Genomic DNA, 13,282 nt, shown 5'->3' with positions numbered 1-13,282 from the left:
GGAGGGGTCAGGTGGGGTGTCCATGGTGGCGGCCGTGGCCCAGCACATGTCACATGTGGAACCACCGCGCCAATGATGGGCACCACGACTCCCCGCAACACGAGTCTCTGCGCCTGTTCTGGCTCTGTCCGACTGGCGCCGCCATGCAGGCTGCCTCGAAGGGCTCTGTGCTCTACAGCTGTGATGCCGGTGACTGTGCGGCTTTCCCGAGAGTCGGAGCCGCTGTGGGCTGTGTCTGCCGCGGCTTCCCTGGTGTCCCAGGGTCGGTGGGCTCCGAGCACCTCCCCTCGCACCCCGAGCACACGCCCGCGTCCCGGTGAGTGGCCCTCAGTGAGTCCCAGGCTCACCGCGGCTGGTTTTCCTGATCCCACAGTGCGTCGTGAGTGCGTCTCTCCACTTAGGGTGCGGGGGCACGACGTTCGGGGGGGACCTACGTGCCAGCCCCACTCCCGGCCCCTCGGGCCTCAGGCACTCAGCCTCAGGAAGCAGGAACTGGTAGCTGCAGCCCCGCAGACAGTGGGGCTCACCCGACTGCAGACAGAGAGACCCGGGATGAGGTCGGCGTGGGAGCGCGGTGAGCGCGGGAGGTGGGGGCAGGTGCCACAGGTCGCCTGGCGGAAGCTCCTGGCTGCCCCGGGCGCCGGCATGGAAGGGCTGCCGTGACTTTCCCGTCAGCACCAGCGCCCCCACACATGCGCGCCAGTATATCCACGCACGCACGTATAAAAGCACATGTGCATACACACGTGTGTGCAGCGTGCCCACGTGTGTCTGTGGGGTCTGGTATCAGTACAGACACCACGTACAAGGTGCACGCTGTGCAGACGGACAGGACTCCTCCTCGTGTGGAAGTGTGGCCGCAGACACGCTCACGTGTCCACGTGAAGAGACACCCACATACGTAAAGTGGCCTCTCTCCGCGAGGGAGTGTCTGCCTGTACACGTATGCAGTTTGTACGTACATGCATGTCGTGGTGTCGGGGGGCAGCAAAGCTGCAGGAGAGAAATGAAGTCCCGTTCTTCAGCACACGTGCACAAACTCGCTGATTAAAATCCTCAATTTCATGTTTTCTCAAGAGGCTGAAACCGCTGTGGGACTCTAAGAAGGTCTGCGGGGTCTGGTTCCTCCCAGGAAAACTCTCAAGATGCCGGGAACATAGCATGCTCGAGGGACTCTCTCATCCTGCCCTTTGTTGTTCTGCCTCTTGCTGAGTGGGTGTCGAGGGCCACCGGAGGAGGGCGAGGGGCGGGCAGAGGACAAGGACACGGACGTGCGGCGGCGGGGGGGGGGGGGGGGCAGGCGGCGGGACTAACCGCTGCGACGCCACAGCCCACGGCTGTGCTGTCCGAGCGGCCGTGGTTATCCTCCAGGGAGTTCTGCCCCAGGGCTGGGGCTGCCGAGGGCCTCGGTGAGCACAGCGCCCGACGCCACTGTTCGGGCCCCTCGGGTCCTTCCCGACGCGCGCGTGCCTTCCGTCCTAGAGCTCCTCCGCCCGCCGTGGACTGTTGTGTCCGACGGGGTCTGTCTCTCCGCCTCTGTCTCTGACATTCCAGGTCGGCTGCAAGCTGAGCCTGGTGTTCTTCCAGTACTGCATCACAGCGAACTTCTACTGGCTGCTGGTGGAGGGACTGTACCTGCACACCCTCCTGGTGGCCATATTCTCCCCCAGCCGGCGTTTCGTGGCCTACCTCCTGATCGGATGGGGTAAGGACTGTTTCCCCTGTGCATGCCCGATGCCCCAGCAGCTACCTGCCAACGCTCCAGGTGCCTGATTTCCACTGCTCTCACCTAGAAATGCAGACCTTTCAGCTCAGAAAAACCCTTTGCTGCGCCGTAGGATGCCCTTCTGGTTAGATTAGGAAGAGCCTTCCTGGCACGACTAGTTTCCTGGAGGCAGCACCCTCAGATTTCTAGGAACCAGGAACCTAGTTTAAAACTGCTATAAACTTCCTGTGCTGGAAAGTCAGAAAGAAGTGCCGTGGAGGAGGAGGGCAGGGAGCCCTTCTCACAGGAGGTCCCGGCAACCCACCAGTTAGCAGGACCTTCATTGGCCAGAATTGGAAGGGGCGCAAGCAGTGGTCCCCCTGGGCGCGCGGCGAGGGCCCCCCCTGCCGTCATGGTTCCCATACTCCACAGCAGCACTTAGGGTGCACGGCGAAGCTTTGCCGGCGGTGGGGCTTCAGCTTGCGAACCCACGTGTATCATCACTGCTCTGTAATGAGCATAAGCGTCGGAGCGATTATGAAGCATTTCCACTTGACCCGTCCATCAGAAAGCCGCGGTTCCTGCTGCCCCTGGTGGATGAGGGTGCACACTTCTGTCCCTTGGGGCGGTCCCTGTTAGCTCGTGTGGGCTTGTGGATAACCAGGTGACTTTGGTTTATGGCAGGCATCCCCACCGTCTGCACAGCTGCATGGACGGCAGCCAGGCTCTCCTTAGAAGACACAGGGTGAGTGCTCTGTCCCGCCTCTGCCCATAAAATGGGGTGGACCAGTCCCGGCCAAGTTGCCGGCATCGGCATCGTTAAGTCTTTGGAAACTAGAAAGAAGCTCGCTCTCTGGGTGGAAGGAGGGTCTGTGCTTGTGGCTGCCACTGAGCGAAGAGCTCCACCGGCAGTGTCTGAGCAGCCCGCCCACGGGAAGCCCTCAGACCTCGTGACGGTTCGCTGGGGCGACGGTACGTGGAGAAGGTCCGTGTGAGGGAGGCATTGAACCAGGTCCTGCCGCGGAGCTGGGATTGCGATGAACCGGGCGGAGGCGGGAGCAGCACCTCCGGGAGCGGAAGCCATGTTCACAGACAGGAGCCGAGCAGAAGGCACGTACCGTCTGCCAGGGGCCAGGTGTGGAGAGGTGACAGCTGAAGACGAGGTTAAAATGGCCAGCAGGAGTGCAGCTCTCTGAGATAGTTCTCTAAAACGCAACAGAGCAGGGTCTGAAGTTCTTCTGTTTTCTGTTTTTAACCAACCCAGTGTACAGGGTCAGGGCCCCAGACACAGGCACCAGGATCAGGGCCCCAGAATCAGGCCCCAGGCTCCCACCATGAATGTTGCACCTCGTGAAGGGCTTTCCGGGTCTACCAGTGCTCTACGAGTGGTAACAAACCACCCTAAAACTCAGTGGCTTACATAATTGCAGTTTCTAGGGTGTGTTCCTGTGCCCGGGCAGCTTGGACAGACTCCCGTGGCCTTCTTCTGGCCGCTACCCGGCTTGCTCCCACACTGAGCCCCTGCTGGGTTGGCCGAGGGCTGGCGGGGCGGGGGCAGCACCAGCTGGCAGGCTCCCTTCTGTCCTGCAGGTTCCAAGCGCTCCCCATCTTATTGCCAAAACCCGCTAGGATTCTGAGGCGAGGGCTGACCTCTGCCCCTGCTGGGAGGGGCTGCAGAGCCCCACTGGGGGTGGGGGTAACAGGGAAAGATGGAGGCGTTGCAACCCACCCCCAGCTCGCTACTGGAGACAGCCCTGACCCTGGAAACCGGAGTGAGAACATCGCTGGACAGACATTCCTAGCTGTGCCTGCCTCAGTTCCTCCAAAGACATTTTAAACCTTCATTCAAGACCCAAACACAAACCATTCAGGAGGGGAGAAGAAATTAATTTTCAGTAGAAAAACTCCCCTTTGTCGGACGCCGGCCGGAGTGAGCATGAGACCCCCGCTCCCTAGTTAGGGGCCTTCCGTGCGGCTTGGTGTCCCGTTGTCCTGCTCCGGGAGTTCTGCTCTGGCTTCACGTCTCTGTTAGCAGACGTCCGCGTCAGGAGGAGTGAGGTCACTGGCCAGGGGCGGATTGCAGCCAGGTCCCTAAGCGAGGAGCAGCTCTGCTCTCACAGCGGCCACCCGCCCGTCCCGGTCCCGCGTGCGCCATCCCACAGAGGGGTCTCGGAACGCACCAGGCCCAGAGGCCCGCGTGGCTGGAGCGCCAGCCTGGTGTGGCCAGCCCTGCATAAGGGGCGCGTCCACAGGCAGTGCGTGGACCCTCCTGCCCTTGCTTTGTGCATGAATCGGAGGTGACATGGTTTTCCTTCTCTCTTTTCTCTAGTTGCTGGGATACCAATGACCACGGTGTCCCCTGGTGGGTTATACGGACACCGATTCTGATATCGATTATAGTAAGTCATCTCTGTATGGAAACGTGAGCTATCCATTGGGCTGCGCGCTCGGGCAGAGAGGGAGCCCACGTCGCTGTTTTACATATGAATAGCCTAGTCCCACGTGGCCCCCTGAGAGACGCAGTGGCCCAGCTCCTAAGGTCTGCCCTGGACTCTGTCCCCCTCCGGGAGGAAGGCTCAGTGAAGGGGGAGGGAGTGGGGAGAGAGAGGCAAGCTCTCCAGAGGGGCGGGGAGGAACCCTGCAGGGAGGCGGGGCCAGCCCTGCCCCGACTGGAGGAGTCACCTTGTCCCCTCCGCTCTCAACTCTCAGGACTGAAGCCCCTGCAGCCAGGGTCCTGAGATGCTGCCGGGAGACCCAGTCCGCTGGGGTTCTGAGGGCAGCCCCCGCCACCAGCTGGGCAGGGCAGAGCGCCTGTTCCAGGCTGGGCTGCAGACAACCTGGCCACACCCACCTCCCCACCGGGAGCTCACACACACGTGGTCTCTCTTTGTGCAGGTCAACTTTATCCTTTTTGTTAGTATCATACGGATTTTACTACAGAAGCTGACGTCCCCAGATGTCGGCGGCACTGACCCATCACAGTACAAGTGAGTCTGTGTGTGGGTCCCAGAGCCCAGCTGCCCTCACAACCTCCCGTGGCCTGGAAACCCAGAGTCGGGGAGGACGTGCCTCTGTGCACACAGCGAAGGCCCGCGTTCACCCCTGTGGGTGCGGGACCGTGCTTATGGCTGGGGCGGCGGTGTCTTCTCCCAGGCCGGTGACGGCGGCTCCGATCGAGCCCCTCCCCTGTTTCAGCACGGACACCCTCTAGGGTTCACGGAAGCCCTCTGCCCGCTTTCCTGTTTCGTAATCTGACTTTTGCTCCTCGGTCACACATTCTCTGTATTTCATGCTTGACTCTTTGTTCCCCATCAGACCACATGGTTCCTGCCGGCATCGAAGGCCAGGCCTCGTCCTGGATAATAATTCGTGGTTTATTGGCCAAATGATTACATGATGGATTTCATCATGTCCGTTCAGTGGGAAAGAGATCAGAGGTCAAGTAATGCCACAATCATCCGGCTAATTAATGAGGACCTGGAGACTCGATAAAAGAACGTGAAGATTCTATAAATTTCTGTCCAGAACTTACAAAGGAAATGCCCACAACTTATTATCAAGTAGAACTAGCTCAGCATGGGGTGGTTGGTCCAGCCAGTGGGGGCCCCAGACTCAGACAGACAGCTGGAATCACAGCCGCCTGGAGCTGTGCGACCCTGGACCGGTGACCTGACTACAGCCAGGGGTGGGCCTGGCATTGGTGGCCAGGGGCCCTGTGCTGGGCTGACACACCAGCTGCAGGCCGGGGGGATGTGACCTCACTGCTCTGGGCCTCAGTGTCCTCATCTATAAAGTGGAAATGATGATCATCTCTAAGGAGGGTAAATACAGTTAGTACTGGAAAGACATTTAGTGCCGGCACCAGTAAGTGTTGTGGGGAAATCTGTGCACAGACCCTTCTGACCATGCCCTAGGCTACACACAACCCGAGGCATCCCTTTCTCTGCTCTGTCGACTCAAGGAAGCTACACAGAAGGCCAGACCTACAGACGAGATTCCACATCAGACCACAAAGGACAGAGCCATGTCGTCCCTTGCAGGCAGCACCTGTCCTGGCCCCTGAGCCCGCCCGCGCCCACGGCAGGGACAGGACGGCTCTCCGTTGCTCTTCGAACTCAGTTTTTATTTTCAGCTGGTCTTGTTTAGCTTCTGTGCTGACCTTTTCTTTGGGGTCTCTGGGAGTGTCCATTCAGTACGTCTTAGAGATACATGTTTTTATTTTAGAAACAAAATTAAGTAGGAAAATATAATCTGTTCTTTTCCCAGGATGACAAAAGAAACAGAGTCTGCAATGTTGCCCTCTGGTTGTATCTTGATGTCTTTTCTCTGGAACTATCTTTATAACAGTAACAAACGTCCCCGAACAGGGTCCCAGAGGTCCAGCCTTGCTAGAAATCTGTCTCCAGAAATGAGCATGATAGTGATTCCACATGTACCTAAGGGAATTCAGGCAGACTTTGTGCCTCACACTGAACTGAAGGGCACAGCTCCCTACACAACCACCTTCGGCTCACCAGGCTAGCGCTGAAACAGGATGAAATGCAGCAACCTTGTGAGGTTAGATGTTTGGATCTGCAAGGGGACAGCGGTGTGACGCCCACTGATGGGCTGTCCTTGTGGACGGGGCTGGACCACGTCCTGCTGCACAGCGACCGGGCTTCTGGGGTTTGCATGGACGGCCCACTTGTAAACACCGCAGGATATGGTTCGTTTGTGGGGAAATCAGGAGAAATGGACACATTTCTAGAACGTACATCCCAGGCTCTGAGTGCTAGGTTCGAGGTCAGTGCCTTAAAAATATGTTAAGAAGTTCGTGACGTTTTCTAAGCATTGGGTTAAGGCCGAGGAAGAGGAGGAGGCGGGGCAGGGGCGGAGTGGAGCCTTCCCGCTGGGTTCCTTCGGGATCAGGCCGCCGGGTCCCTGCAGAGGCTACCAGATGTTCATTTAGGGGCCTTGATATGCACACACTCCACCGGGTGGCCTGACTTGGCCTAGGGCAGGATCCTCCCTGACGAGCCCCCGGGGACCCCAGTGCCCCTGACGAGCCCCCGGGACCCCAGTGCTCCTGTCCATGCTGGAGCTACAAGGACGAGATCTGGCCACAGGCCAGGACGACCCAGGACACTTTAGAGCGGCCAGCGCGGGCCCCGCTGCGGGGACCTGGTTTAGTCGCTGTGAGGAGGCAGGCTGGACTGAGGACTCTAGAAGGTTCCACGGATGACTCTCACACGCAGCAAGGAGAGGCCCCAGCTCAGAGCAGTGGCTCTCCAGTGGGATCCAGACAGCAGAGGCAGCATCTCTAGGAACCCGAGAGCCAGCCCCGCGAAGGTGGGGCCAGCAACCGGCCTTCGAACGGGACCCCCAGTAGAGAAAGGAGACGGTTTGCCGGGGCTTGGGGAGAGCAGCTAAAGGAAAGGGGCCGTGAGCTCGGCGGTCTTTCTTCCAGGCGTAGAGCCCAGCGAGCAGGAAGCTGCGTGTCCATCAGGGAGGGCAGTGACTCCCCGACGGACAGAACAGCTACATCGGGTCCAGGTCAACCAACCCCACGGAGCCGGGGGCACCCAGACCCCGGGGCGCCCGTCCCGCTGCCACACGGTGCTCGGGGGGCTGCCCCCCTGCTGAGTCTGCTCCTGTGAACACAGAGTCAGACTTGACGACCCGAGCGGGGAGGCTGCCCTCAGACGCAAGTCCTTGCTGGGGGCCCGGCAGGAGGTCTAGGAGGAACCTTGCAGCGTTAGGAGGTCCTGTTTGTCACCGGGCCAGCACGTTCTGCCCGCGGCTGGGCGGGGGAGGCTGGTTTTCCTCGGTCTGTGAGCAGCAGGGCTCCGAGGGTGAGGCCCTGGCCCTGGGCCAGCAAGCCCCCCCACCCCCGCCACTCCCGGAGCCCAGGGGCCGGCCCCGCGCTCAGCGTCTGTCTGTCCCGCAGGAGGCTCACCAAGTCCACGCTGCTGCTCATCCCGCTGTTCGGAGCCCACTACATGGTGTTTGCTGTGTTTCCTATCGGCATCTCCTCCAAGTATCAGATTCTGTTCGAGCTGTGCATGGGGTCATTTCAGGTGCGTGTGGGAAGGGGCAGTTCCTCCTCCACGAGTAGGGGCGCGGCTCTGACAGTCCTTTCTCGTTCGCAGGGCCTGGTGGTGGCTGTTCTGTACTGCTTTCTCAACAGCGAAGTAAGTGCTCATCACAGCTCGGGGGAGGTGTGTGGGTTCCCTGACGTGGCCCCGCGACCTGCAGGAGAGCTCAGGTCTTCTGTCCTGGCAGCCCCATTCACCAAGCCTGCCCTCCCACAGGGAGAAAGCTCCTGGGAAAGCTCCCCGGCCGGCAGGCGGAGAGCAATCCTGCCCTTGGTGTGGCTCAGGCCTTACTCCTTGAACCCGGATATCGGGCCACGCAGACCCCCATGGGGAGGGGCGGGCCCAGGGGTGGGAGCCCTGCTCCCTGAGCTCCCTGCCCACAGCCAGTGAGGATGCACGTGCGTGAGGCCCCCAGAGCAGAGCCCTGGTCTGCTTGTTCCCGTGTGCCTTCCCCTGCCAGGCCTCATGTGGCCCCAGCCCCCAGGCTTCCAGCCCTGCGCCTCTCCCTCCCTCAGCTCAAATGCCCTCCGGGAGCCTGCTCCCCTTCCGCTGCTCTGGGGGGTCCCCGAGTCCTGACCCCACCTGGCTCCGAGCACCCTTGCCTGCTGCTGCCCGTCATGGTGCTGGCCGCCTGGCCGGCCGCATCTTCCGTACTGCGGCTCCCCCAGAGCAGGGCGTGTGTCAGCTCCCACGTCCGCCTGACCCCCGCTTCCTCGTCGCCTCGTCCTCGCCCAGGTACAGAGCGAGCTGAAAAGGAAGTGGCGCAGCCTGTGCCCCGGATGGCCCTGCGGCCTGGACCACGGGCTCCACCGCGCGTCTGTCTCGAGGAACGACTCAGAGAACGCCCTGCAGTTCCACCGCGGCTCCCGTGCCCCATCCTTCCTGCAGACGGAGACCTCGGTCATCTAGACGGGTGCCCCATTGCAGATGGACAGATGTGGGCAGCCGCAGGCCAGGAGAGCCTGCGCGGACAGATGTGGGAGCCCCAGCGGGAGAGCCCTGGCGGGTGACTCAGGGGTGACTCCACAGAGCTGGTCTCTGCCTGTCCCCTCCGTGGAGCTGGGGTCCCGTGGGCACCGGCTAGGACTTCAGTCTGATCCCTGTTAAACGTCAGTGTGTAGGCAGTTTTCCTCGTAATGCTGTTTGGCCAAGTAGGGGGACCTGTTTTCAGAGAGAACAGGGAGACGAAGCGGTCTCTGAAACGGGACACTGTGGCCCAGAACTTGGCTCCATCCACTCCACCCTGGAAGGAATGAAGGTGGGTTTCTAATGGTGCCAGTTCTGGGCAGGGGGCAAAGGCCTGAGCTGGGGGCTGGAGCGTCCCCCTGCATAACCCCCAGCTCTGGCCTCCCCTGCCCAGTCCTCAGTAGGACAACATTCTCATCTGCCAGACACAGGGACGTGCAGCAGAGCCTGCCCCTGCTGGGTGCCCCTGCTCGTCCCCACCTGGCCCAGGGCCACCCCTACCTGCTGGTCCACCAGGAAAAGTGCAGAGAAGGCTGTCAGTTCACAACGGCAGCGAGTGGCGTGTCACCCCGCAAGGGCACCCGAGCCTAATGAGACTCCCCCTGAGACCACGTCAGGCCTCCTCCCCCCGCAGGCGTGAGAAGATTGGGTAACCTGCGGCCCAGCTTGTAGGACCTGGTCATCAGGGCAAGTACGACACCAGGCATTTTATCTGGAGCAGAAAGCTATTTTCCTTTTAATGAAATAATCTTTTAATGAAAATAATTTTAAAGTCCATTTCTGCTTAAACGGAGGTTATTCAAACAAAATATAAAAACGTGTTGAGCGCTTCTGTCCAACCGTGGCAAGCAGCAGCCCCGGTTTCCAGGTCCCCTGATGTCTGCAGATTCGGGAGCTGGTCTGAGTGCTGAGCAGCTGCAGAGACGACAGGCGGCCGGCGAGGAGAGGGAGTCTGCCCCCATGCCGGGCCGGCCTTGCAGCACCGGACAGACGGACCATCTGCCCATACCCCGTCCAGCTGCCCCAGCTGCTGCACTCAGCAGTCCGACCCCATTTATGTTCCTGGCGCCCCCAAACCTGAGGCCATGAGGTCTTCTTCCTGAGGCAAAGCCTGGACAAACAGGGACAGCAGAGCGGCTGTGTGCAGAGGTCCCTGAGCTGGGGCCTCCACCTCAGATGAGTCACTGTCCCCAGATCCCCATGACCACTGAAAGCCCGACCCGGGCTTACGTGGGGCCACGGCTCGTGCTCAGCCGGACGTGCCTCTTTCTTGCTGGCCTGCGCCGAGGCCCCGCGGGCGTGGGCGGGTCTGTCTTGCCTGGGAAAGGGGAGGAGGCCGGGAGAGCGAGCGTCTCCTAGGAGCAGCGCGGGGTCAGCACACTGGTCCTGACCTGCTGTAGTGTGGGGCGGCGTCCACAGTCACTGGGTGCAGCACTTCAGGAAAACCTAAGCTCCTGTCCAGAGGCTCTAGACTGACTGGTCTGCAGGTCCCGGGCCCTCGGCTCCCACGCGGAGGGCAGACTCACCGTGCTCAGCGGAGGCCGTCCCCGTGCCCCGAGCTCTCCCTGCAGGCCCAGCAAGCTGCACGGAGGAAGGCGAGTGGGATCCCCGTGGCGCCTTCAAGGCCCTGGAAGCCGCCACCTCTCCCGGGGCGCTGAGGCCGCCGGCCAGGTTGCCCTCCTCAGGGCACCCAGGGCAGTGGAAGTGGCCACCCAGCATCCAGCAGCTCCGGCACCCACCCTAGCCGAGAAGCAGGGGCAGGGCTGACACATATGTGCACGCTCATGTGTGTCTGCGAGTGCCCCGACCCCGTGCGCCTCGGCCCGTAAGATCTGCATCAACACCGTCTGTGCTCAGCCCGCGCTCCCCTCCGGAGGAGCAGGGCAGGCCGTGGAATGCAGACTCTCAGAGCCAGGTTGGAGGCCCACCGGGGAGGTGGGCAGCCTCGGCACAGCGCCGGGTTGGGGGGGAGGGTGTCCCCGGGAGTCCAGGGAGGACCACGGTCCCGACGCTCAAGGAAGACAGCGGTGTGGGCTTGTGCACCCGCCACGCTGAAGGAGACCCTCTCCACGGCGGGCCTGCTCCTTTCTTACCAAAAATGCAGCTTTTAAGGGGCCTTTTTTCAGGTTTTCAGGTAACAGGCAGAACAGTCACTGGCCCGGGCTCCCCGTCCCTCCCTCCCGATACAAGTCGAGGTATCGCACGAGCATTTGTGCGCACGCCCAGGGACTCCCCCAGAACAGGGTCTCCCACGTGCTGGGCACAGCCCAGCGCAGTGGACCAGCGGCGGCAGGTACAGCTCCCTCGGTGGCAGCTGGGACGGTCCCCAGCCACCAACCCCAGCATCGCTGACATTTCCTCTTTTCCGGGCCCCAGTCTGCCGGCCTCCAGGCAAGAGCCACAGGAGCACCTGCCCCTTGGTTCTGCATTAATGCGGAGCCTGATCCCCCATGAGACGGCTGCCCCCAACCCCCGGCCCCCGGCAGGCGTCCCCCACCCCCAATGCAGGTCTGCTGCTCTTTTACAAACCTGCTTCTTTATTCCTGGGAAACAGGGGCCGAGACTCCGCAGAGGCCGTGGGTGGTTTGTGTCTCAACGGACAAGCACGTAAAGAGGCACCCCTCGGCCTGTGGACCTTACAAAGGATTTAGGGCATCTTTTATACAGAAAAGTGTTCTTTGGAAAGAAAGACGCTCACTTCCTTCATGGTCACTAAAGGTTTCCTAGGGAAGTAGAGCGGGCAGAGGCGGTCTGCAGATTCGCTCCTCAAAACGAAAAACAGTCCCACCTTCTCCAGATGCCCTAGAGCGAGCCCTGAGCGGAAGGTCAGAGGTCGTAGCCTGAACACCGACCCCTCAGCTAGCACAGGACCTTTGCTAAAGCTGCTTCTGTTCAACACCCAGAACTGAAGGAACAACAGGGGAAGGAAACGAAACAGTGGGGTCACGTAAGATGCCAGCTCTGTGTAAGATTCCGGCTTATGCATACCCTCTCCTGGGTGGAAGGTTGTAAGTGATCAAGTCAAAGACAGCAGTCTATAAACCCGACACCTCCGAAACACGAGATTTTATAGTTTCAATAATTATAATTATGAATCTAGAATACGCAAATGTTGTTTTCCAAATCACGACGTAAATAACTACAATTCCTTTCTGATTTGAAAACACACTCCACTAAAGCCTCATTTCAAGGTCACTCGTAATTCCGCAGAGTTTCACGCAGCATGAGTAGATTATGGTCTCCCAGGTCTGCCAACCTGCAGTGAGAAAACCCTTCTCTATTATAGCTCTATGGAAGCTGGAGGTGTGGGTCATGATCTCTGTACACTTCATCCCAGTTTTCGTGTGTGAAACACGCAGGCACACAGACACACGCGCGCTGAGATAGGACGCGTCCCCGTGGGTGTGCTCCCGCCTGCCCCCCTCCCGCTGTCTGGGTAGGATTTTGTCTGGCTTCACACACGCTTCTCCTCTCTCCCTCCTTGTCAGACAACCTCTGGAGCTTTGAGATGGGGACCTGCGCTCCAGGCCTTCCCCTGGGCGGCGTTGATGACACAGCCCAGGCGCAGCTCTGCGCTGAGAGCGAGAACTAAGGAAGAAAGAAGACTGGGAGCTACCAGCACGCACAAGGGGCCTCTGTGGAGTAAGAAAATGCATGAACTGCTCAAATTCCTGGAGATGCACAGATTGTGCTTTTGATCACATGTCACACTTCCCTGAGAATGAGACCACGGACCGTAGATCGATACGTGTATCTGGTCTGCACTGTGTCCTAACCCCCATGTCCACTGTCCGCCTGTCCATCTGGCCATGTGACTGCTCATGGCTCTGCAAGACAAGAGTTCAGCAAGGCAAAGAGGGTTTTGAGGAAAAGACAGCATTAAATGAGGTTACAGGGGATATGTGGAATTTATAAAGGGAACAACTTAACAATAGGGTGATGTGGCTAAAGCCGCTTGCCAAGGGGCCCCGCTCCGCTGTGTCCAGGAAGGAAGCCGAAGGTGCAGTCAGGCAGACAGGCTCCAGACGCCCCTAGCAGATGAAACAGGCTTTCTTCTGAAGACTGGGAGCTTCCCAAGGCTTTGGAGCTGGGGAATGACGAGGCAGAGGCTGTGTTTCAGAAGCGAACTGATGGCTGGGAAAGAGGCTGTGTCGTGGAGCATCTGTGAGCTTGGTCCGCACAGGAGGGGAAGGTGGCACAGGCTATCGAGGCCAGGAGCCGGGGAGCCACACCTGTGGTGGGACAGTTTGCTGAGAGGCAACACCAGGATCACAGGAGAGTCCCCGGATGCCCACATGACAGTGAAGCACGCTATGGGCCAGAGGTCGCCGCGTTCACGCCGTTTACTCTGACGATTTCAGAATAAAATGAATGCGAGGCTTTCTCAAATAGTAGTCTGGCTGACGGAACCAGCAGCCCCAAGGAGGGTGTCCGAGGGCCAGGCGGGAGACAGGCTTTCCCTCCGATCTCCTCTGTTGACAAGACAGCATCACAAACCCACTCACATCATAAGAGACATGGAGGAGAGACTCTGGGG

The 13,282-nt window shown here is 60.0% G+C and overlaps 1 protein-coding gene across 3 annotated transcripts in view; it reads left to right on the top strand.

Moving 5' to 3' along the window:
- Positions 1-9,562, top strand: part of VIPR2 (vasoactive intestinal peptide receptor 2) — a 54,170-nt gene extending 44,608 nt beyond the window's left edge. The window contains exons 7-13 of one of the 3 annotated variants that reach the window (XM_059172423.1): positions 1,588-1,705; positions 2,390-2,450; positions 4,035-4,104; positions 4,601-4,692; positions 7,632-7,761; positions 7,834-7,875; positions 8,515-9,562. In XM_059172423.1, the coding sequence (XP_059028406.1) occupies positions 1,588-1,705; positions 2,390-2,450; positions 4,035-4,104; positions 4,601-4,692; positions 7,632-7,761; positions 7,834-7,875; positions 8,515-8,688 (687 nt within the window). In that variant the 3' untranslated portion in view covers positions 8,689-9,562. The other 2 variants (XM_059172422.1, XM_059172424.1) reach the window with 2 other exon arrangements.
- Positions 9,563-13,282: the final 3,720 nt, after the last annotated feature.

Source organism: Mustela lutreola, chromosome 4, assembly GCF_030435805.1.
Source record: "Mustela lutreola isolate mMusLut2 chromosome 4, mMusLut2.pri, whole genome shotgun sequence".
NCBI lineage: Eukaryota > Metazoa > Chordata > Mammalia > Carnivora > Mustelidae > Mustela > Mustela lutreola.
This window is presented reverse-complemented; position numbering and strand designations above follow the sequence as displayed.